The sequence below is a fragment of the Sceloporus occidentalis genome, unplaced genomic scaffold (assembly GCF_023333645.1).
Source record: "Sceloporus occidentalis isolate IW3139 unplaced genomic scaffold, rSceOcc1.0.p SCAF_69, whole genome shotgun sequence".
Taxonomy (NCBI): Eukaryota; Metazoa; Chordata; class Lepidosauria; order Squamata; family Phrynosomatidae; genus Sceloporus; species Sceloporus occidentalis.
In genome coordinates this window covers 5361085-5384002 of record NW_028317049.1, presented here as the reverse complement: position 1 = coordinate 5384002, position 22918 = coordinate 5361085, and the positions used below count along the sequence as shown (strand labels likewise).

At 46.0% G+C, this 22918-nt stretch overlaps 1 protein-coding gene and 1 long non-coding RNA gene across 3 annotated transcripts in view; both read right to left on the bottom strand.

Moving 5' to 3' along the window:
- Positions 1-13151, bottom strand: part of PPM1E (protein phosphatase, Mg2+/Mn2+ dependent 1E) — a 69366-nt gene extending 56215 nt beyond the window's left edge. For both annotated transcript variants that reach the window (XM_089494143.1, XM_089494145.1), the window contains exon 1: positions 12678-13151. In XM_089494143.1, coding sequence (XP_089350269.1) covers positions 12678-13075 — 398 coding nt within the window. In that variant the 5' untranslated portion in view covers positions 13076-13151. The remainder of the gene's footprint in view (positions 1-12677) is intronic.
- A 1739-nt stretch (positions 13152-14890) lies between these two features.
- LOC149286450 (uncharacterized) lies at positions 14891-19793 on the bottom strand. Its single transcript, XR_016277614.1, has 4 exons — positions 19711-19793; positions 17320-17384; positions 17027-17211; positions 14891-15121 (listed from the first exon to the last, which is right to left on the bottom strand). It is a non-coding gene; the product is annotated as an uncharacterized LOC149286450 (long non-coding RNA).
- Between the last annotated feature and the right edge of the window lie 3125 nt (positions 19794-22918).

Genomic DNA, 22918 nt, shown 5'->3' with positions numbered 1-22918 from the left:
CTGTACAAATTATGCAATCTGCCCACAGCTTCTTTATCCAATTTCCAACCTTTAGGCAAAACAGCCATGATTGTCAACACATTTTGGTCTCCGTTTACTAGAGGATGATTATTCACGGCTTGGTATTTGAAAGCAATCTGCATTCCTTTTGGGCTTCTACTACCTCTTACTCCATTTTCCTTTGAAAAGGCATTTTCTGCATGACGCAGATGCCAGCATCTATTTTCTGAATAAATGTCTCGCTATATACAATTGCTTGAAAATGTCATCTGCTGATGATGTTCCTGGCTCTTTTTTCTGAACACTAAATTGCTCTCATTTTGACGGTTTAACTTCTCATCCCAGTTCAACTTTGTCAGAAACATGCTTTGCTGGGTGTCTTTTCTCTTTAGCGCAGTGATGGTGAACCTTTTCGAGGCCAAGTGCCCAAAGTGCAACCCAAAACCCACTTATTTATTGCAAAGTGCCATGTCCCTATGGATTTCTAGTAACAAACTGACAAACTCTGTGCTGGGACAATGGCACATGTGCCCACAGAGAGGGCTCTGAGTGCCACCCCTGGCACGCGTGCCATAGGTTCGCCATCACTGCTTTAGCATATGTAGCCATGGGATTTCACCTAGTAATTCCCTGAACTTGTTACAATTGGCTTTCTCGAAACCCAAAGTCCATGTCTGACCAAAATCTCCTTTGCCCTATCTCCGGAGAGCCAATATCTGCCACAAGATTCCATAGGAGCGTATAGACCCTTACTCCCTTAAATGAGATGCCCCCCCCCATGTAAAAACCGCATCCTCGTTTTATAGTAGCATTTACAAAAAGGAAAGAAATGGGGGAAAATCCAGGACACGGTATCCAGCCAATAGCTGATTTACCACCTCTAGGACAACAGCTCATTTCTGAGTCCGCAAGGCTCCTGTTTATAGCACTGAAAGGTTTTGTGTTTGCTTCCATGGCTGGCAAAGCGTCGGGGACATTCTGCTCACTATCTGCGCCAGATGGTCATCTGCCAAAGCCCTCGCTTTCTTCCAAGTCTCAGGACTGTTTTTCTTTCACCGAGGCCTATAAGTTTCCTATTGAGCCTCAGCGCACAATCCCAAATCATATGCCTCAGTAACCAACTGGATGCCTTTCTTTGCCTTCTGGTTTATCCATCTGCAGAAGGGTCCCTTCCAGAAAGCATTCAGACTCTCAGTTGGTTACCTGGGGAATGCAAAACTTTTCTCAATAGACAGGATTAATGGATGCTGACTGTAAACAGGGCCAGGAGAGAACACTGACTAGAAAATTAAGAAGGTGTCCTTCCGTTTTTCTGTCTAGGAAGGAGATGGCAAGGAAAGGTACTCATACTAATGAGCTTCCCTAAACTATGAATCAAGTCCGTCAGAAAACCAGTGAATAACTCAGTCTCCCTCTATTCCCAATGAACTCTTCTGTTACATAAGACAGAGCTGTGTATGTGCCACATACACTCACCTTGCATGCTCAGCACTACTCTGCTAGTACTAGAAGCTCAATTCTCCTCTATGCGGACGACGCAGTGCTTCTATCTTCTTCGGTAGTTGGCTTAAGAAGACTTCTAAGAGGGCTTGCCGACTGCTGCAGTAACGAATCCTTAATTATTAATTTCAATAAAGCAAAGTGATGGTTTTTACTAGAAAGAAGATCGTTTATAAATGGCAATAGGTATAGGTAGATAGGTGTCTTGGAGTAGGTTTTACACTCTTCCAGCTCATGGAAAATACAGGTGAAAATGGCAGTAGAGAACATCCAGATGTATACTAAAGGGGTGTGAGTGTGTGTAACATATTCCTTCCATTCTCCAAATATTTACAGCAAAGGTTGTATCCCAGTTGTACAGTTTGCAATCATGCACTTACAATAATCTTTTGAAGCGCTGCAGACTAAATTTCCCAGGCGTCCATTTTCCCTCCCATGCTGTGGACCCAACACAGCTTTGCATCTTGATCTCTGTTGAGGCTCATGCCTGGACTCCTACAATCAATTATTGCCTACGGCTTGCAATCTACACGGAAACATTTACCAAACAAGAAACTTTTTACCATATGAGTTTGCAAGTAGTAAACCCACTTGGCTACAGCAATGCTAAATCTATCCTCAAACGACAAATACAGCTACAAAATCATTGAGTTTAGTCACCAAATATTCTTAAAGCGGTAGAATTCAAAGACATAGCCGCAGCCGTCTGCAAAATCAGTACAGTGCGTCCTCGCCTTACGCGGGGATCCATTCCGGATCCCTCCGCATAAGGCGAATTCCGCCTATGCTCAAGCCCCATTGTAAACAATGGGACTCGTGCACGGCGGCGTGGCGGCACAACGGGCGCGTGCGCCCATTCAATTGAATGGGACGCACTGCCCCTTCTGCCCCGCAGCTTGAGCGCGTATGCTCAAGCCGCATATGACGTGGGCGCACTGTATGTAGAGAGATCTTGTAAAACCTTTAAAAGAAAGAAGTTGGCAGCAGGAGCTTTCCTAGACTTCAGTCTCAGTGCATGCTTAAAAGTACTAGTAACCCTCTTGGTTGCCCTAATTATGGGACACATTTAACAATCCCAAAGTATAGGAAACTTGTAAATAATAATAATAATAATAATAATAATAATAATAATAATTTATTTGTATCCCGCCTCTCCCATAGGATTGTACATTAGGATGACTTAATGTTCCACTTCTATTGGAGAGGAAAATCTAAGAGGATCCCATACGGATACAATAGGGCCATCCTATCCACAGTGGGGTTCGGTTCGTAGGCTCCCCTAAAGATGGGGAAAAATGTGGATGATATGCCCCATATTATTCAACGGACAGCAATGTCTGCATCAGTGCATCCATAGGCATGCCCTGCCATTAAATAATATGTAGTATGGCAAGCTGCAGATCTATGGATCACTGGCCTGTTAATGCGGCAGGCCGACCGAACATCTGTTTAAACTCAACTGTACAACCAGAGAAGCCACCACAGAACTAAAACCCCAGTTATGTAGAGTCAGGAGGGATCTATATGTAATCCATTTGCCTATAGTGCTCAGAACTGACGCACAAGGCCATATCTTCGAAATATTGACCCGTTCTGTCGCGGGTTGCCTTCAGCTACGTTTTCCATCAGCGCTAATACGCAATCCAGTTAATTCACTCAACTTCAATATTAATTATTGAAGCACCCAAGGGCAGCTCTCTTCCTTACATTGGCAACGGATGGCACCGATGTTTTTTCCTCGACAAAGTGGCCTATTAAAAGCTGTTTTAATCAGTGCAATTTTTCCCCTCGTAATGCAGGGAGCTCAGCAAGTATATTTTGTCCAATTACAAAAGACATCCGTATTCGTCTTTATCAACCTGGCGTATTTTCGGCTCAAAGTTGGAAAATGCTAGAGCAGAACCGGCATGGATGTTAAAACGTTAGTTCAATGCAAGCAAGATGTGATTCCCATGCGTTATGGAGTTTATTTGTACATGTTTTAGGGCAGTAACCTATATGGCAAGACGAACCTTTCGTGGGGTTTTCTTGGCAAGATTTGCTCAGATGGGGTTTGCCTTTGCCTTCCCCCGAGGCTGAGAGAGTGTGACTAGCCAAAGGTCACCCAATAGGCTTCATGGCTGAATTAAATCCTGATTCCCAGAGGGAGTTGTAGTCTATCACTCAAATAATAGCTGGATAATTCAAAAGCAGATATGATTTCAAAAGGTTAGTGTGTTGGATTGGGACTTGGCAGATACAGGTTTAAGTCCCTTCAGAACCACGAAAAGCACTGCTTGGTTTTGAGGCCAACGCTGTTTCTTCCTGACCTACCTTACACTGCTGTTATCAAGATACAGTAGAGCCATCCATGTTACCAGAAGCTTTTTGTTGGAAAGGCAATATATAAATATAAGCAATACATATATAAAGCAAGTATACAAATGCAAAATGATAAGTAACAAAAGGTACAGAGTTATACTTCGGGTAGCAAGATGCCACCTCCAGCATCTCAAATAATCCATTGCACGACTGTCTAGCTCAGTACATCCCAAGATCTCTGAGGATTGGCAAGATTTGTTTTGCATAACCTTGTTGATGATTGGGATCCGGACCTTATTTGTGTCCACTGGCTACCACTGGAAGCCCACCACCGCTGACCAGTCCACTTTCAGTACCACTTTCTCTTGTTGGTGTCAACAGATTTCATATGGGAGGAGCAATATTTGAGATGGTTTTTAATGTTTTCTACCGTCTTACACTCAGGTGGAGTTGTTTAGTGGAGACGGTGTGGATATAACAGGGAACGGAGCTTGCAAGAAAGGTGGAATTGAGGCAAATGAGGAACCCTTCTTAATCCATTCGGTAGTACAGTGGCAAGCAGATAGGTTGCGTAGTTTAGAAGGAAAACTACAGTGGTCCCTCCACATTAGCTGGGATCGGGGTGAAGGACCCCTGCGATGGTGGTAAAATTGTAAATAAAAAACAACAACACTGTTCTTTCTACCTAAGAGAACACCTCTCTAGGCATCTCCAGGTCCTCCGGTGCAACTCTGTGGTCAACATCTGCTGGAAGTTGGGTCACAGGACGATGCTGGAGGGCCTACAAATGCCTAGAGAAGTGTCTAGGTTTTCTAGCAGAACTCTATGGTCAACATCTTAGCAGAGTTGCACTGGAGGACCTAGAGATTCCTAGAGAGGACATATGCACATCTGCAAAGGTCAAAGCCACAAATGGCGAGGGCCAACTGTAGTTCTTTCCGGATTAAGCCAACGTGTTATATTTGATTCCGACAAAAGAATGGGGGGGGGGGAGAGAAACACTAACTCCAATGTAGTTTATCTTTTCAGAAAGATGGATAGTACATGTGCATTCAACTGAGAATTGGGAGGTTCGGGTTCCAGCCCCTATTGAGCCATGAAATCATAATAAGGAAAATGATAATGAAAATAAGCAAGTCCTCCTTTCTCTCTCAGCGTGTCTTATAGCACAATGAGCCTTGAGCTCATTGGAGGAATGGCTAGAAATGTAATTAGAAATATAAATGCAATGAAGGCACAAATAAATACTATGCTGTCTCACATTGCTATAGGAACAGGGAGAGGGCCTTCTCAGTGGCTGCCCCCAGGCTTTGAAACTCCCTTAGAGAAGTTCAGCCTGGCACCCTCCCTACTTTCTTTTTGCAGACAAGTAAATACTTTCTTTTTTTGTTGTTAATTCAAATCTATTTTTTAAGTTCCTCATCGCCGAGGTTGGAATATAAAAGCCTTGCGTAACTCTTAAGACCTCTTTGCTCTATTCCTCCAGCAACCGGAGTAACGCCTTTCATTACAATGATCAGCTCAGGGACAAAAGGCTCCCCCTGTTCTTGTTTTCTTAGGCTCATTTGTCTCCTCTGGCAGGATCAATCTTAAAAGCTTTCTTTTAAATAAAAGATCACTAACAACCATTCTAACAAGCTAAACAAAGCAGGATGCCAGGCACAAAGGATGAGTAAGTGAGCTTAGTGGTTTTTTGCACTGGGGATAGCTTCCATCTGCTCCTGTTTTACACAAAGCTGCAAAACAGTCCTGTAGGCCCAAGTTTCTGTCGTTGTGTGCCTTCGAGTCGTTTCCGACTTATGGCAACCCTAAGGTGGGCATATATCATGGGGTTTTCTTGGCAAGATTTGTTCAGAGGGGGTTTGCCTTTGCCATCCTCTGAGGCTGAGACAAGGTGACTTGCCCAAACTCACCCAGTGGGTTTGCGTGGCCGAATGGGGATTCGAACCCTGGTCTCTAGAGTTATCATAATATACTACAATCGTTCCTCTATGACAGTAGTCCCCAAACTGTGCTCTTTTAAGGAATTTTGGACCTCAGTGCCCAGAATCCCAATATGTCTGAGGCTTCTGGGAGATGAAGTCCAAAGTCCTTTAAAGGGCACAGATTGGGGACCACTGCTCTATGCCATCAAATGCCCCTGATCCTGTTGGATCTTGGAATATAAGCAGGTTCAGCCCTGCTTAGTTAGTTGGTTAGTACCAACAAGTAATACCAGGTGCTGGTATTATTTCACCAGAAGGAACTGGCAAAACCACCTCTGAGTATCCTTTGCCTAAGAAGACCCAATGCAAAACCCATGAGGTCACCATGAGTCAATAGGAGACTTGAAGGCGTGCGCACAACACACACACACAGAGCCAAGTGTATGTGGAATAGCTCCTTTACTATATGTGGAATAGCCACTTTAACAGCCAATAAAAATACATCTGCAACATGGGACACGCAGACACAATGGAACAGTCTACAATCCTATCTCTTTCCATCTGTGTTATTCTGGATAACAAAGGACACACTGGGCCAGAGTCCACAAAAGCTTTTATTCTAATGAATGGAATCGGACAATTGTGGGTTGTTTTCGCTGCAACCGACTAACAGGGCTGCCCCTCTGTGAATTGTTTTGATGAAACAGCTCCTCATTTCTGACAGCGATGCTTTCCAGCTTGTAAATAAAATGCTTCCCCTCCCCTGTCTCCGTCTACTAGCAAACAAGTCTTGAAATACTCATCCTTGTTCTAAGAAAGGTGGGAGGCGATCATCTTCCCCTGTCAAACTGCTGCACAGACCACAATTCATGGTTCTCCCAACATGTCCTCCTCCAGAAGCAGCAGGCGAGCCAAAACAGAAAGAAGAGGTAGCCAGAAGACCTCTGCCCAGCCATACTGATACCTGAAGGCAATCAAAGCCATGCTCAACATACGCTGTAAAATCACCACTGATGTGCACATAAGCAGCGGTCAAGGTGTGGGACTACAACTCTGGGGACCAAGGTTCAGTTCCTAACTGGCAACTGTTACATGGATTTGTAACTGGTTGACTGGCCGAAGCCAAAGGGTGCCCAACAATGGCTCCTTTTCATCCTGGAGAGAAGTGACCAGTGGGGTGTCCAGTGAGGCTCTGTCCAGTGCTATTCAACATCTTTATCAATGACTTGGAGGACAAAATTGGGGGCATACTTATCAAATCTGCAGATGACACCAAATTAGGAGGAGTAGCTAATACCCCAGAGGACAGGATCAAGATTCAAAATGACCTGAATAGACTAGAAAGCTGGGCCAAAGCTAACAAAATGAAATTCAACACAGAGAAATGTAAGGTACTGCACTTAGGGCAGAAAAATGAAATGCATAGATATAGGATGGGCGACACCTGGCTTAAGGAGACTACATGTGAAAAGGATCTGGGAGTCCAAGTAGACCACAAGTTGAACATGAGTCAACAGTGTGACGCAGCAGCTAAAAAGGCCAATGTGATTTTAGGCTGCATCAATAGAAGTATAGCGTCTAGATCAAGGAAAGTAATAGTGCCATTCTATTCTGCTTTGGTCAGGCACCACCTGGAATATTGTGTCCAGTTCTGGGCACCACAATTTAAGAAGGATGTTGAGAAGCTGGAGCATGTCCAAAGGAGAGCAACTAAAATGGTGAAGGGTCTGGAAGCCATGCTTCCAGAACGACTTAGGGAGCTGGGGATGTTTAGCCTGGAGAAGAGAAGGTTCAGAGGTGATAGGATAGCCCTGTTTAAATATTTGAAGGGATGTCATGTTGAGGAGGGAGCAAGCTTGGTTTTTGCTGCTCCAGAGAACAGGACCCGGAACAATGGATGCAAACTACAGCAAAAGAGATTCCTCCTCACCATTAGGAGGAACTAACTGACAGTAAGGGCTGTTCGATAGTGGAACACACTCTTTCCTCAGAGCGTAGTGGAATCTCCCTACTTGGAGGTCTTCAAGCAGAGGCTGGATGGCCATCTGTCGATGGGGATGCTTTGATTTGGATTTCCTGCATGGCAGAATGGGGTTGGACTGGATCAGGGCCCTTGCGGTCTCTTCCAACTCTATGATTCTAACTCAGCCATGAAACCCACTGGATGGCCTGGGCAAGTGGCACGCTCTCAGCCTTGTGGGAAGACATTGGCAAATCTGGCCAAGAACAAATCTGGCCAAGAAAACCCTATGATGCCTTAGGGTCACCATATGATAGAAATGACCTGAAGGCACACAACACCACCCAAATCTATACCACCATGTAAGATTTTCTAGTACTATTCCCACCACTGTCCATGTTATCACATACATGCCTACATGGCGCATCTGGCCGCAAATGGTCAAGTCTGTGATAACATGGAAGGTGGTGGAAATAGTTATGTTTGTGGTGGTGGTGTGTGCCCTCAAAGTCATTTCCGACTCAGCCTCCTCCACAAGTTTGGTGTGAAGAGACCTGAAAGCATGACGCAAAGAGGAAAGAGTTCAATGCATACCTCCTACCGTACCACAGCTCGGTCTGTGTCTGTTGCCCCACTGGCCTATAGAAAGAAAGGGTACTCAAGACATTGGACACCACAGATATAACTGTTTTTCTAGCGCTCTCTTCTGTAGATATTCTCCCAAGGCCTAGCTCAACAGAGAAGTCAAGTTCTCCCTCTGTCTCGATCCTTTTAGACGCTCCCACCTCCATCTGTGTGGCCTCCGGTCCTTCATTAACAATGCTCTGCACATCCCACAAACTCCTTCCTCCTCCTCCGGTTTCTGATGCCAACTCCCTTCTGTTATACAACTCTCCTTGAGTCTTCTTCCCGCCCTGTCATTGTCCTCTCACACAGTTTGGACCAAGACTTATGGGAACATTGCAAGATCCTTTATCCTGCATCAGACGATCGGGATCATTACCATCAGCGCTGACGGCAGCAGCTCTCCAATAAGAAGACAGGAGTCTTTCCCAGCCCGATCTGGAGATGCTCGAGAACTGAGCCTGGGATGCTCTGCATACAAAGCAGCTACTCTGCTCCTGAATTACAGCAGGTCTAGTCTTCATGATTTTGCTAAAAGTCTGCTTGAAGCAGATCCACGGCAAGCTGCCTGATGGCAAGTCAGACAACAACTGGTCCCTCAAATTCAATGTGTCTGCCTGGGTCGGTGGTATCTCTCTAGGGGCTGGCGCAGGAATCTTTTCCAGTTCTACCTGGATGAGCCACACTTAAAATTAAGGACATTTTCCATGCAAAGTACACACTTATCCATCAAGCATAGTACCCATGGGCTCAGCCCAAGAGGCTCTTCACGGCCAGCAATCAGGTGGCATAGAAAGACAGCACTTGTGAGCTAACCAGGATACATTTCCCTATGTGTATATGTGCCTTCAGGTCACCTGTTGACGTATGACAAGCCCATGGATTTCATAGGGTTTTCTTTGGCGAGGAAGACTCAGGGGTGGTTTTGTCAGCTCCTTCCTCGGAAATAGAGCCCCCAGCACCTGGCATTCCTTGGCCGTCTCCCATCCAAGTACTAACCTTTCTCTCAACACTATCAATTCGGCACCCAATACACATATACTTGTCTTCCTGGATAGTCACTTACAAATGCTCAAACCAATCTAGTAACTTTAAAAAGTCTTTATTTTCTGCAGAGGAGAGGCACATTCCCTCGGAGTGCGGTGGAGTCTCCTTCTTCGGAGGTCTTTAAACAGAGGCCTGGATGGCCATCTGTCAGAGGGGTGTTTGGATTGTGAGTTCCTGCATAGCAGAAGGGGGTTGGACTGGATGGCCCTTGGGGTCTCTTCCAACTATGATTCTAAGTTCTTTGACCTCTGAAGCAAGAGCGGACACCAGCCTGCATATCCAACACCTTGGTCTCCATTCATCAGACAGACAGGCAAAAGAGGAAGGCACTCTGCACATGCTTGTATTCACTCTGCTATCAACCTGCATATTCTAGAGATGAGGAAGGAAGCAAACTGTTAAGATTCTAGTGAGGACCGAAAACCAGCCAGAATGAAAGAGGTGCATCAGGCAACGGATGCAAGGACGCAGGCAGGGAGATATAGGAGGGCAGAGTTGTGTGTGTGTCTAGCCTACTTCTCCTAAGCCCCAAGCGCCCTGCCCTCCCACGCAAACCCAGCACAAGCGGTTGCCTCTTTGCCAGTGCCAAACTCCTATTCACCTGCCAGGAAGGTCGGCTTCTAGACACATCACGAAAACAAGACGCCACCTTTGCGTCAGGCAGCCAAAAGCCGTACGTCGGTCCTATGATTTGATATACTCTGGGAACGAGATGGTGTGGAAGATCCGGGACCAAGCACTGCAGGGGCGCCGAGGATTCATAAGACAAAATGGATGTTGGGATTCAAGCTGAACTGGAAGGAACCCAAGCTGAAGCCTGACTCTTTAAACCCATCTAGATTTGTAGGGGAGGGTGGCTGAGGAAACGGAAGGCGAAACCCTGCATGCAGATCCCCTTGTTTTCCACCAGCCTGAGAGAGAAGCATTTGCAGAAGCATTGCTCCAGCCTGGCTTGAATCAAGACCCCAGATGGAAGACCCCCGCTTTCCAAAACGAACGTTTGCCAGGGCTCAAAGTCACACCGTTTGACACCGAAATTGTGTTTGCTAATCCTAGAGACGGAGCAGGGGAGGAGAGAGACGAAAAGGAGTCGGCGGGGAGAGAACGACACACTCTGCACACGCCCAGAGACACCCTTTCCTATGTTCTCTGGAATCCCTATGCTAAAAAGACCTGGAGGTCCCTGCATATGTTCAGAAACACTCATACATACATGTATATATTCCAAGCCAGAGATATGAGACTGGATTATTTGGTGCTGGGCTTTCAGTCTGCATTCAAGGGAATCCTTTCCCATATGGACAACCCAGAAGCTTAGGAGGCTGTCATGAAATGATCCATTCATCTCATTCCAGGGCTAAAGAGGGAGAGAGAAAGGGAGATGGCGGCACCACCGCTCTCCTGAAAAGGACGGCTGCTTAAAAGGCCTTCCTTTTTTCAATGGACGTGACGTTTATGGGTTGAGCCCCGCGTTACACTTAAACATCGCAGAAAGCTGCCTTGACAGAGACATCATTTGTCTTCTGTGCGTTTGGCCGGCTGTATGTAACACATCTACCATAAACGCAGCCGGTGATGGCGATCATGACGACAATTGCAATAAACCCAATATAACAACAGCAATAATAAGTGGAGGGGGTGCTAGGTGAGGAAAACCTCCATACATTGTTGACTTGACAAGCCCCCCTCCTTTCCTTCCTTCCATCTCTTTCTTTACTCCTTTCCATCCCTTTCTCCCTTCCATCTCCCCCAGACTCTTTCCTCCTTCCCATCTTTTCTCAATCTCCCCATTTTTCTTTCTTTTTTCCTCCAGCTCTTCCACTAGCTTTTCTACCTTCCCTCTCTCCATCCTTCTTCTCTTTTTTCCACCTTTCTTTCTTCCCTCTTTCCCCCTCTCTTGCTATTCTGACATCTCTCCTTCCTTCCATCACAGATTTCCTTTATCCCCCTGCCTTTCTCATTCACCCCTTCCTTCCTTCCTCCATCCCTCCCTCTTCCTTATTCCTTCTCTTTCTCATTCTTCCCCTCCCTTCCTATCTCACATTCATTCTTTTCTTTCTCCGTTTCCCTTTTCTCATTCTCCCACTTCCTTCCCTCCCTCCCACTCTTTTTCCTCCATCCATCTCTCTCTTCCTTATTCCTCCCTTTCTATTTCCCTTTCACCTTCTTACTACCCTTCCATCCCTTTCTTCCTCCATTTCCTTTCTTCCCCCTCTCATTCTCCCCTTTAATCTCTTTTCTTCCTCCCTTTCCTTTATTTCCCCTTTCTTCCTTCCCTCCCTTCCTTTATTTCCCTCTCCCTTTCTCACCCCCCTTCCCTCCCTTCTGTCTTCCTAGCACCCTTCCCTTCTCCCCATCTCTCCCTCCACACCTCTTTCCTTCCTTCCTTCCTTCCTTCCTTCCTTCCTTCCTTCCTTCTCTTCCTGCTGGAGGCAGAGGTCCATCCCTTCTTCCTTCCCATTTCCCTTTCTCCTCTCTCCCTTTCTCATTCTCCTCCTTCCTTCCTTCCTTCCCTATGTCTCCCTTCACATCCCTCTTTCTCTCATGTCTCTCTTCCTCCCTCCCTTCCCCATCTCTCCCTCCACACCTCTTTCAATCCTTCTCTCTTTCATTTCCCCCTTCCTTTCTGGCTCTCTTCCCTTCATCTCTCCCTCCACACCCCTTTTTCTTTCTTTCCATCCTTTCCACTCTCTCTCCTTCCTTTCACCTCTTTCCTTCTTTCTACCCATCTCTCTCTTCCTTTTCCTTCCCCCCTCCCTCTTCCCCTTTCCCCCATCTCTCCCTCCACTCCTCTTCACTCCTTTCCTTCCACCCGTCTCTCTCTTCCTTTTCCTTCCACCCTCCCTTTCTCATTCTCCCTTCTCCTTCTTTCTCCCCATTTCTGCCTCCACACCTTCCTTCCTTCTCTCTGCCTTTGCCTCCCTCCCTTTCTCATTCTCCCCTTCCTTCCCTGTCTCTCCCTCCACACCCCTTTTTTCTTCCCTTCTCTCTCTCTTCCTTCATCCCTTTCTCCCTTCTCTTCCTCCACCCCTTTCTTTCTTTCCTTCCCTCCTTTCCACGCTCTCTCCTTCCTCCCATCTCTTCTTCGTTCCCTATCTCTTTCTCCACACCCCTTTCTTTCTTTCTTTCTCTCCCTTCCTGCCTTCTCCTCCCCATCTCTCCCTCCACACCTCTTTCTTTCTTTCTTTCTTTCTCTCCCTTTCTCATTCTCCCCATCTCTCCCTCCACACCTCTTTCTTTCCTTCTTTCCTTCCAGCTCTTCTTCTTTCCCTGTCTCTTTCTCTCCCTTCCCTCCCTCCCTCCCTCCTTCCCTCACTCACTACTTGTAGAGCTGCTGGAGGCAGAGGTCCAGGCACTCGCCCTCCACCTCCTCCTCGGTGATGCCCTCCGACAGCGGCCGGGGAAGGGACGGCAAAGGCGGCAGCAGAGGCGCCGCCGGCGGAGCGGGGGCAGCGGCGGGAGGCTCGGGCGCCGGCGCCGCCGGGGGCTCCTCGGGCTGGGCTTCCCCGCCGCAGGGGCTGCCTCCCTCGGGGGAAGAAGAAGCGGCAGAGGCCTGGGCATCCTCTTCCACAACCACCTCCTCCTCCTCCTCCTCCTCCTCTCCTTCTCCTCCTTCTTCTTGGGGTTCCGCCTGGAAGGGTCCCCGGAACTCGAGGAGGAAGAGCTCCAGGAAGCGGCGGTAGCTCCTCTCCTCAAAGCTGCAGAGGCCGCCCGCCATGGCTTCGCATCTGCCCCGCAGAGCAGCCTCTCCCGACCCTCCTCCTCCTCCTCCGGCTTCCTTCGCACTCGGCGCTTCGGAGAGCGCGCCCTCGCGCATGCGCAGGAGCCGGACACCGACAGGGAGGGGGGAGGAACGACAGTAGACCCAACGGAGCATGCGCGGAGGGAAAGGGGCGGGGCTAGAAAAGAGCGAATCCACGCCCCCTTAGCCACGCCTCCTCTTTCTCTCTGGGAGTTGTAGTTTTTGCCGGACATTGAGCCTTCTCTCTGAGGCAAAGCAGGATCTATTTAGACACTGTTAACTGCCATGGCTCCATGGCTAGGGCATTCTGGGAGTTGCAGTTTTTTCTCACACATCGAGCCTTCTCTTTTAGACAGTTTTAACTGCCCTGGCTGAATTGATAGGGCATTCTGGGAGTTGTAGTTTTTCTCACACATTGAGCCTTCTCTGGTCCAGAGCAGGAATAATCCACTATTTGACACTGCTGTAGCTGCCATGGTTCCATGGCTAGGGCATTCTGGGAGCTGTAGTTTTTTCTCACACATCGAGCCTACAACCCTGGGAGTTGCAGGGTGTTTTTTTTTGTGAGACATTGAGTCTTCTCTGTCAGAGCGCTTCAGTGCCGCAACGAACTACAACTCCCAGGGTTCCCTAGCACCGAGCCAGGGCAGCTAAAGCAGCCTCAAACTGGGTTTATTCCTGCAATGTAAAACAGATTTTTAACACAGTATTCTAAACACTTTCCCAGACTCTTCCTTTAAGGCTGTATTTCCTAAGACCAGCAACATATTTGTCCCCATTGATTACAATTGTTCTTTTCTTTTCTGAAAAGGTCTCTGTGGACCAATGGCTCAAAGACCCAGGAAGCCAGGCACACACACACACACACATATATACATATACATGCCATTGAGGTGTGTGTGTATGTATATATATATATATATATATGTATGTATGTATGTATAGGACCTACAACTTCATTTCCATACACAAAGGATTTGCAGTTTGAACTGACATCCTCACACACCAATGGCATATATATGTGTGTCTGTCTCTGGCTTCCACTCCACCGAATCCATCTGCGGAAGCAGACTGACGTCTACAAAAGCACACGCTTCCAATTTCTTTCTTTCATTGCATCTCAAAGGTGCTACAAGATCTTCAGAAGGCAAATGTCATATAAACACAAAATGGAGGAATCGCCGCTGGAGTTGAAGAAACAATCGCTCTGGTTCAGAACAATAGCAGGGAACACTATTTCGGTGCTATTTCCAAAGGCTATTCAAAAAGGTTAGCTTCTCAGTCAGTTAATAATAATCTCCCCAAGGCATTTGAGTCCTGTTTTGGTTTTTCTAAACCCAACCGTTGGAAACACGTAAACGAAACGCGGAAATCCGACCCATGCGCAGCCTCCTATTTCACGCTGGATGATGTACGAAATGGAAGTCAATTAGCCACAGAAACGGCTAATGTTATGCTATATGGCTCACCCTTGTTCTGTTATTTTGGATCAATTCTCTCCATCTCCCGTTAGTTGTTTATCTTCCTCGCCTTTGGCCAAAAAGGTCGCCCCTGTAACACAAGAGCGCGACGCTCCGGCGAAAGGTTTCTCGTTGTGTTTTTGGTGTCGCGCGGAGCCAATTCTGCCTGACATCGATTGAGACTTAAGCACCTGGTGCAATACCATCCTTTCCTGGGAAAGGCAATAAAACAAAGATCTCTGTATTAATCCGTCGCGAGGAACATCTGCTAAGCAAGGTTAAGTCAGACACCCCAGATCCAACTGATTCATTTCTGATATTATGACAGAGAAGGGCATTAGCAATTTGGAGCATGGAGGAGACAAATTAAGAGTGGTTAAGATCGGCGTGAAATAGCAGAGAATAGGCAAAGGGGATGCTTCCCTTTCCTTTTCATGATGCTATAATCTAGAATCATGCACTGAAGCTGAACAGATAAAAGGACAAGATGGAGAAAAGATGGGATGCTGTAGACTTGGCATATCTTGATTTCAGCAAGGCCTTTGACAAGGTCCCCCATGTCCTGAAAGATACAGGAAAAGAGATTTCAGCTCAACATTAGGTCCCCCGTGATATCCTTTGTAAAATGTGAGCAAGACAACGCAGTTCTGGGCCCCACAATTCAAAACGGACACCGAGAAACTAGAGCCATGTGTCCAAAGGAGGGCGACTAAAATGGTGAAGGGTCTGGAAACCATGAAGCCCTATGAGGAACGACTTAAGGAGCTGGGGATGCTTAGCCTGGAGAAGAGAAGGTTAAGAGGTGATAGGATAGCCCTGTTTAAATATTGGAAGGGATGTCATGTTGAGGAGGGAGCAAGCTTGTTTTCGGCTGCTCCAGAGATTAGAACGCGGAGCGATGGATGCAAGCTCCAGGAAAAGAGGTTCCACCTCAACATTAGGAGGAACTTCCTGAGAGTAAGGGCTGTTCGACAGTGGAATATATTGCCTTGGAGTCGGGCACAGTCTTCTTTGGAGGTTTTAAAAAGAGTCTGGATGGCCATCTGTCAATGGGGATGTTTTGATGGAGAGTTCCTGCATGGCAGAATGGGGTTGGACTGGATGGCCTTTGGGGTTATCTCCAACTCTATGATTCTATGTGTTACACTGATTCGCAATTGGTTGACGGGCCGAACCCAAAGGGTGCTCAGCAATGGCTCTCTTCTTCGTCCTGGAGAGAAGTCACCACAAAAACCACAGGGTTCTGTCCTGGGCCCAGTGCTATTCAACATCTTTATCCACGACTTGGACGAAGTACTAGAGGGCATGCTTATCAAATTTGCAGATGACACCAAATTGGGAAGAGGAGCTAATACCCCCAAAGAGAGGAGCAAAATTCAAAATGAAGAGACTAGAAAGCTGGGCCAACTAACAAATGGACTTCAGTACAAAGACATGTAAGGTACTACTGCACTTAGGCAGAAAAAATTAAATGCACCAATAAAGGATGGGGGACACCTGGCTTAACAAGACTATGTGTGAAAAGGATCTAAGAGTCCTAATAGACCACAGGTTGGACATGAGTTAACAGTGTGATGCGGCAGCTAACAAGGCCAATGCGATTCTAGGCTGCATCAATAGAAGTATAGTGTCTAGATCAAGGGAAGTAATAGTGCCACTCTATTCTGCTTTGGTCAGGCCCCAGCTGGAAGACTGTGTCCAGTTCTGGGCACCACAATTCAAAAAGGATGTTGAGAAACCGGAGCATGTCCAAAGGAGAGCGACTAAAATGGTGAAGGGTCTGGAAGCCATGCCCTACGAGGAACGACTTAGGGAGCTTGGGATGTTTAGCCTGGAGAAGAAACAATTAAGAGGTGATATGATGACCCTGTTTAAATATTTGAAGGAGTGTCATAATGAGGATGAAGCAAGCTTGTTTTCTGCAGCTCCAGAGAACTGGATCCGGAGCAATGGATTCAGACTACAGGAGAAGAGATTCCACCTCAACATTAGGAAGCACTAATGCTAATAGAAACACAGAGCGTCTAGCAAATCTTGTTGATGCAATCCTTTCTGAATCTATAAATCCTTGTTCAAAGCCTAAATTGGCATTCCAAGTCAAGCGCACCGAGTGGCGCTGAAACTTTTGCCACGTGACCTCAGTGGATGTAGTGTGTCCCATGTGGAAAGACTGCATTATTTTAGCAACGTTGCAAACATGTGCATATTAAAGCGCCTTAATGGGCTTGAATGGCACACTGACATATTCATCGCAGCAGAGGAAAGGGAGATAAAATTTGCAGCTTGATCCACAACCCAGTTCAGACAAAACGCTTGGATTTGCAAGGGGTTTGTCCTATTCGAAACAAAGGGGCTACTAAATCAGACCGAGTCGATTTACTCAAGGCTACCTGGGACATAAATCAGGTGTAAAAATGGTAGAATTGAGTTTTCACAGCGTGATATTCCTTACCTAAGAAACCCTCACCTTTAGTTCTAAAAAAAGGAAGCAAATTTGGAACGACAAAGCTTCCGTTGCCTTCTTCCGATCCAAATGCCATCCGCAGATTCGAAACCGTGCCAAATGTACTTCTTTTATTTCCAAACATATGTTGCACTACGTTCCATCAAGACACGCCGAAACCTTTTTGAACCGCGTGAAGCGTCAAATCCCTGCAAAGAGCGACAAGAAAAGCAATGTCAAACGCAACATCTCCACCCGCCGCAACCTACATTCCAGATTAACTAGCTTCCCTCTACTATAAATAAATAGACATTTACCGTAGTGAAATGTTCCTTCCTTTTCTTTTCCTTTTGGATGAGCCGCCAAGTTATGCAGGAACTTTCTAGCCAAGGAAAGAGAGAACAAAGCAGTCTTATGAAACCATAAAGACAAATCGCTGTAGTATTTTGTGGACTAGTATCTGATGTGTTGTTATGCTCAGGTGCATAAGCACACTGATGTCGAAAGAAACAGAGGCGGGATATAAATTAATGTTGTTGTTATTATTATTATTATTAATTAAAACAACAGACTCTGTCAATTGCATCGAAAGCTAAATCCATCTACGCTATTAAAGAAATCTGCGAATCGCTAGATTCCATCGTTCCAAGACTCCTAAAGCATATAATAAATACTCAGGGCAACTTAGGAATGTGCATCTGGGGGTCATTTCATGTTCAAAACGCATTATAAATAAATCGATGATCAAAGATCTTTGGGAATAAAACGGTTTCTACAGCGGTCCCTCCACATTTGCTGAGGTTGGGGGTGAAGGGCCCTCTGTGAATGTGGAAAAAGTGCAAATATAAAGAAACTCACTCTTCTTTTTGCCTAAGAGAACGCCTCTCTAGGAATCTCCAAGTCCTCCAGCGCAACTCTGTGGCTAGAATTTGACCATAGAGTAATGCTGGAGGGCCTACAGATGCCTAGAGGAGTGTTTTGTCTAGGTCCTCCAGCGCAACTCTGTGGTCAACGTCCCGCAGAATTTCTTTGGAGGACCTAGCGTTTCCTAGAGCGAACGTATTAATCAAATCCGCAAAAGCCAAAGCCGTAAACGTAGAGGGCCGACTTTCGCTTGCAGACAGATAGTAGAAAGGTGCTAGTCTAGCCTCCCTGGAAAAGATGCTCCAGACCCTGGGAAGGTCCTCTCCCACATTCCCACCAAAAGTACCTCTGATGATGGCAAGCCAGAGAGAAGTACCACCCCAGACGATCTCAAAACGTGGGCAGATTTGTATGAGGGAGAACGGCCCTCCAAATAACCTGGACTTGAGCTGTATAGTATGTAGAGAGAGTTCTTGTAGCACCTTTGAGACTCACTGAAAGAAAGAAGTTGGCAGCAGCAGCTTTTGTATAAGGAGTTGGCAGTAGGAGCTTTTGACTGTATTGGTTTATGGTGGGTTGGAGGGTAGGTGGGTTTATGGGGCATTGTATTTTATTGTCTTTTAATGTTTATAATATTGTTGTAAGCCGCCTCGCTCTCATTGGAGAGGCGGGACATAAATAAATTTGTGGCTCTTGTCGTTGTTGTTGCAGACTTCAGTCTACTTCTTCAGATGCACATACTGTTCATGCTGCCAACGTCTTTCTTTCGGTTAGTCTCAGAGGTGCTACGAGATCTCTCTACATATTGACTCTACAGACTAACATGGCTATATCTTTGAATAATAATAATAATAATAATAATATGAATCTGAGGAAGTAGACTGAAGTCTAGGAGAGCTCATGCTGCCAACTTCTTTCTTTCAGTGAGTCTCAATGGTGCTGCAAGAGCTTTCCACATACTGAGTCTACAGACTAACACGGCTATATCTTTGCATTTGAGTTGTATAGATAGGGCTTTATAGGTCAAGACCAGCACTTTGAATTCTGCCCAGAAATGGATGGGCAGCCAGTGGAGCTCCTGCGACAAGGGACTTCTGTGCTATCCGTACCTAACGGCCAACCTTTAGTAACACCAATCCCATGGAAGATGCCCCTATGTCAAGCTTGTATAGAATAAAATGTGGGGATGCAATTGATAAAGAGCGCAGCAGGATGATTCACAACCGAGGAGCTTCCTCCTGGGGGAAAAAAATCTCTCCTACGCAAGGAATCGAGCGCATGGCTGCTTGCTGTGCCACTTTCCCCGGCTGCAGCGGATTCCCTTAAGCCGTATGGGATGCATCAATCTTATGCGATGCGTCCTGGCCCTCTGCCCATTCGCGCAGCATAGGATAATGCCCCATGATTTATTTGGTTTTATAGAGTCCCACGGCCGTAGGAAATCGCCTACCTCAGACAAACCTTCATAACCTCATAAAAATAAATCACGGCGGTAATTACTTTAATCCACCGAAGAGTAACGCTAGTTAATTAGGGCCTTCCATGCAATCCCCGTTTCGAGCGGCACATGCGCACGCACCGGAGCGGATTTCTATTCCAAGGGGTACTCGTTATTTTTCTTTTCGTTCGCTGCGCAAATGTTCCAGGAGGTGATTTACAATAAGCCTTTTCCACCAACGCAAGTACTGGAAAGGAAACATTCACTAACCAAAAACCACCGATTCTAGTTTGCATTTGGACACCATAAAATCTGTTTCGGCTTTTCAATCGCACTTTCTCCAAAGCGGCTTGAAAACGGGAGCAAAGCGCACGAACTGCTGTCCCTATCCCGGATTTATCCTTACCCTTTATTCCGTTCCCATAAGGTTGCTTGTGTCCTAATGTCTTCCTCTTCCGACCTCACAACTCTGGGAAGCTCCATCTCTCTGAAATGAAATCACAACAGTACTTCTAAGCAACCATAGTAGCAATAACTATTGTCCTACATATTGTCATATTTAAATACTGCGTAGAGATGCCGCAATGATTGGGTTTTAAGTATGTTGTAGATTACATCTATTTTTAATCTTTTAAATGAATCTTTTTTTATCTGTGGATACAAATCCATTCTAGAGATGCGAGTGCGAATGAGGAAGGCAACATTTAAAACGGAATAAAATTTAGGACGTAATACGGTTTAAAGGATCTTGAGGCAACCCTTTGTGCCAAACTCGGTGGCAAGGATTTGAGGATTGCAGGGGAAACGATTACAGCTCTCTTGCATCTTAAGCAACGAGTTTTCCCTTTAGGATCAAATTCAATTAATAACAATTATCAGCAGGGTCCTTGGAAATTGTGCATTTCGACACCGCTGACATTTCAAGCCACAATCCTCAACCGACTGACATTTACGTCTTTGACTGAAAGCAGTAAAATTGGGAGTTAAGTATTTGTTGGTAGGTGCAATTTTAGGATTAGCTATTACTCAACATTTGCTGTTTTCCCTCTCTTAATGTGGCGGCATGCAAGGCCAAACCTAGTGTTTCAGCTTCAGTTTAAAGAGAAACACGGTTATTTCTACCACGCAAACAAGATTATAATTTAAGTTTATAATGATACTCTAGTCTATATGCCAAAATATCCCCATAAACTCTGTAGTAGTGCTTTCCACAAGCGGCTGTCTTCCACATGCGCCCCAAGACGCTCCAACCAGCGATGGGAAGTTAGGGGAATTGTAGGCCTTGTGTTGTGGAGTAGTAGTTTGGGCGTTGGACTATGGCTTTGGAGACCAGAATTCGATTCCTAGGTCAGCCATGAAACCCATTGGGTCGCCACAAGCAAGTCACAAGCTCTCAGCCTCAGAGGAAAGGAATGGCAAACCCTCTTTTGAAGGAACTTGCCAAGAAAACGCCAGAAATGACTTGACGGGACACGACAACAACATTTCTGGAGAGCACCAGTTGCAAAGAAAGATGCTGGCATGGCCAATGCGCAGCCCTCCGAGTTGGTAGACTGCAATTCCCACCAAACCTAACCAGCGTAGCCAATAGGTGATGGACGCTGTAGTCCAAAACAAGGGCCACGAATTGCAAACTTGGTGTAGAGGTTCCTCAAAGAACGGTCATGCTCTGGAAACACCAGAGCAAAGAGCAGTTCTAGAGAACAAGCCAAGGCAAAACCCAGGAAGAAACACAAAGATAGGGATCAATTGAATTAGCGTACGAAGGAGGGAGACAAAGCGATCCAGACAGCTGAAGAATGTGAGACGAAGAACTGCTAGAAAGAAACAAGGCAGAAAACAAAAACCAGAAAGCGCTTAGAAATAAACAGATGAGAAGTGTGCAGCTGCGGCGGCTGAAGGGAGCCATCGCATCCGAAGAATACCCGACTCCGCTCCTGTGTCATTGTTATCAATGCGCTGGGTCATGCGATATGAAATCGTCGCCTGAGGGACCATGCTGAGCGATAGCGGATCGTAGATCGCATCACAGATTATATTTCTAATAATAATAATAATAATAATAATGAGAATAAACAGGACTGCCAATCTGAGAACTTGAGTTTGGTTTGCTACCAATCCATTTGTGCAACCCTAATCTAACCATTGGCTTTGTTGCCTTTCATTTCTTGATGTGTGTGTTTATATGCCATTACTGTAGCCCTAATACTGCGAAACTGGACTACTTGAATGTTGGCAAGCCTTAGTAGTGTGTATTTAAATATATATATATATATATATATATATATATATGCATGCATTATCATCATCATGGGGCATCTACACTGTAGAAATAATGCACTTTGACGCTACTTTAGGTGTTGTAGCTCCATCCTAAGGAATCCAGAGACTTGTCGTTTTACAGTGGGCCCTTGGTATCCGCTGGGGTTTGGTTCCAGGATCCCCTCCATGGATAACAAAACCCGCGGATGCTCAAGACCCATTAAATATAATGGCACAATAAAATGGTATCCCTTATATAAGTCTATCAGGAGTAACTAGGGCTCCTTTTAAGAAAGGTGACACTACAACAGCCCCCAATCCCTGCCCCGTTTTCCATGGGGCTAAGCAGGCGTGCCCAGGGTGCCAAGCGCCCCTCTCAGCTGGCACGGCAAAGACACAAGCAGCTATTATTCCCAAATGAAGCCTTTGGCTGGTTGACACCGCCCGCGCTAGGCTCCTTTTGTCCGCCTGTGTGTCTCTCCTGCGCCAAAAGCGTCGCTCTGAGTCACCGCTCAAGCTCCCCTCCCTCCGTCGGCGTGCTCTCCCTCGCTTTTGTTTCATCTTGGCAGGAGAGCTCTCCCTGACTCATGGGTACCGAAATTTGACAACCTCTCCGTTCCCAAAAACGGAACCCCTGCATATTTTATCAGGCAGATAACCTGCGATCATCGCCGTGCTCCAGAAACGCTGGCTCCGTTTAAATCTCAATATATATGTGTGCACTGTATTCACTCATGTATAAGTCTAGAAATTTAGGTTTAAAAACTGATCCCAAAAAAACCTGAGTCGACTTATCCATGGGTCAATGCAAGTACTAATGTGCATATATATGCGCATTAAAATACAGCACTTAAAATACAGTACACACACACACATATATGGTAAAAGGCAAAGAGTTTGATCTGCCCTAGAAGCACTGACCCCCTCTACTCTCTCATCCATCCAGCCTTTGCTACTAATCCATTGTGCATCCTTGATCTAACCACTGGCATTGTTGCCTTTCACTTCTTTATGTACACCCATCTCTGTGTGTTTGTATGCCATTGCTGTAGCCCTAATACTGCGAAGCTGGAATACCTGGATGTTGGCAAACCTTAGGAGTGTGCATTTGAAAAGGTATATTCATTTTAGTTAAGTATGAGCACAGATACTTATGCCTGCTAGGATTTTGTATGCTCTTTGGCGTTGTTTTCCTTTACTTCGTCCTTTGCATCCTTCGTTACATGTGCCTAAGTTTTATCTTCAACTTATCCACGGGTCATATCAAAATCCACAATTTTGGCCCCCAAGACTTGCCCTCGAATTATATTTGGGGTTGACATACAGTCAAGTATATACGGTGTGGGTGTGTT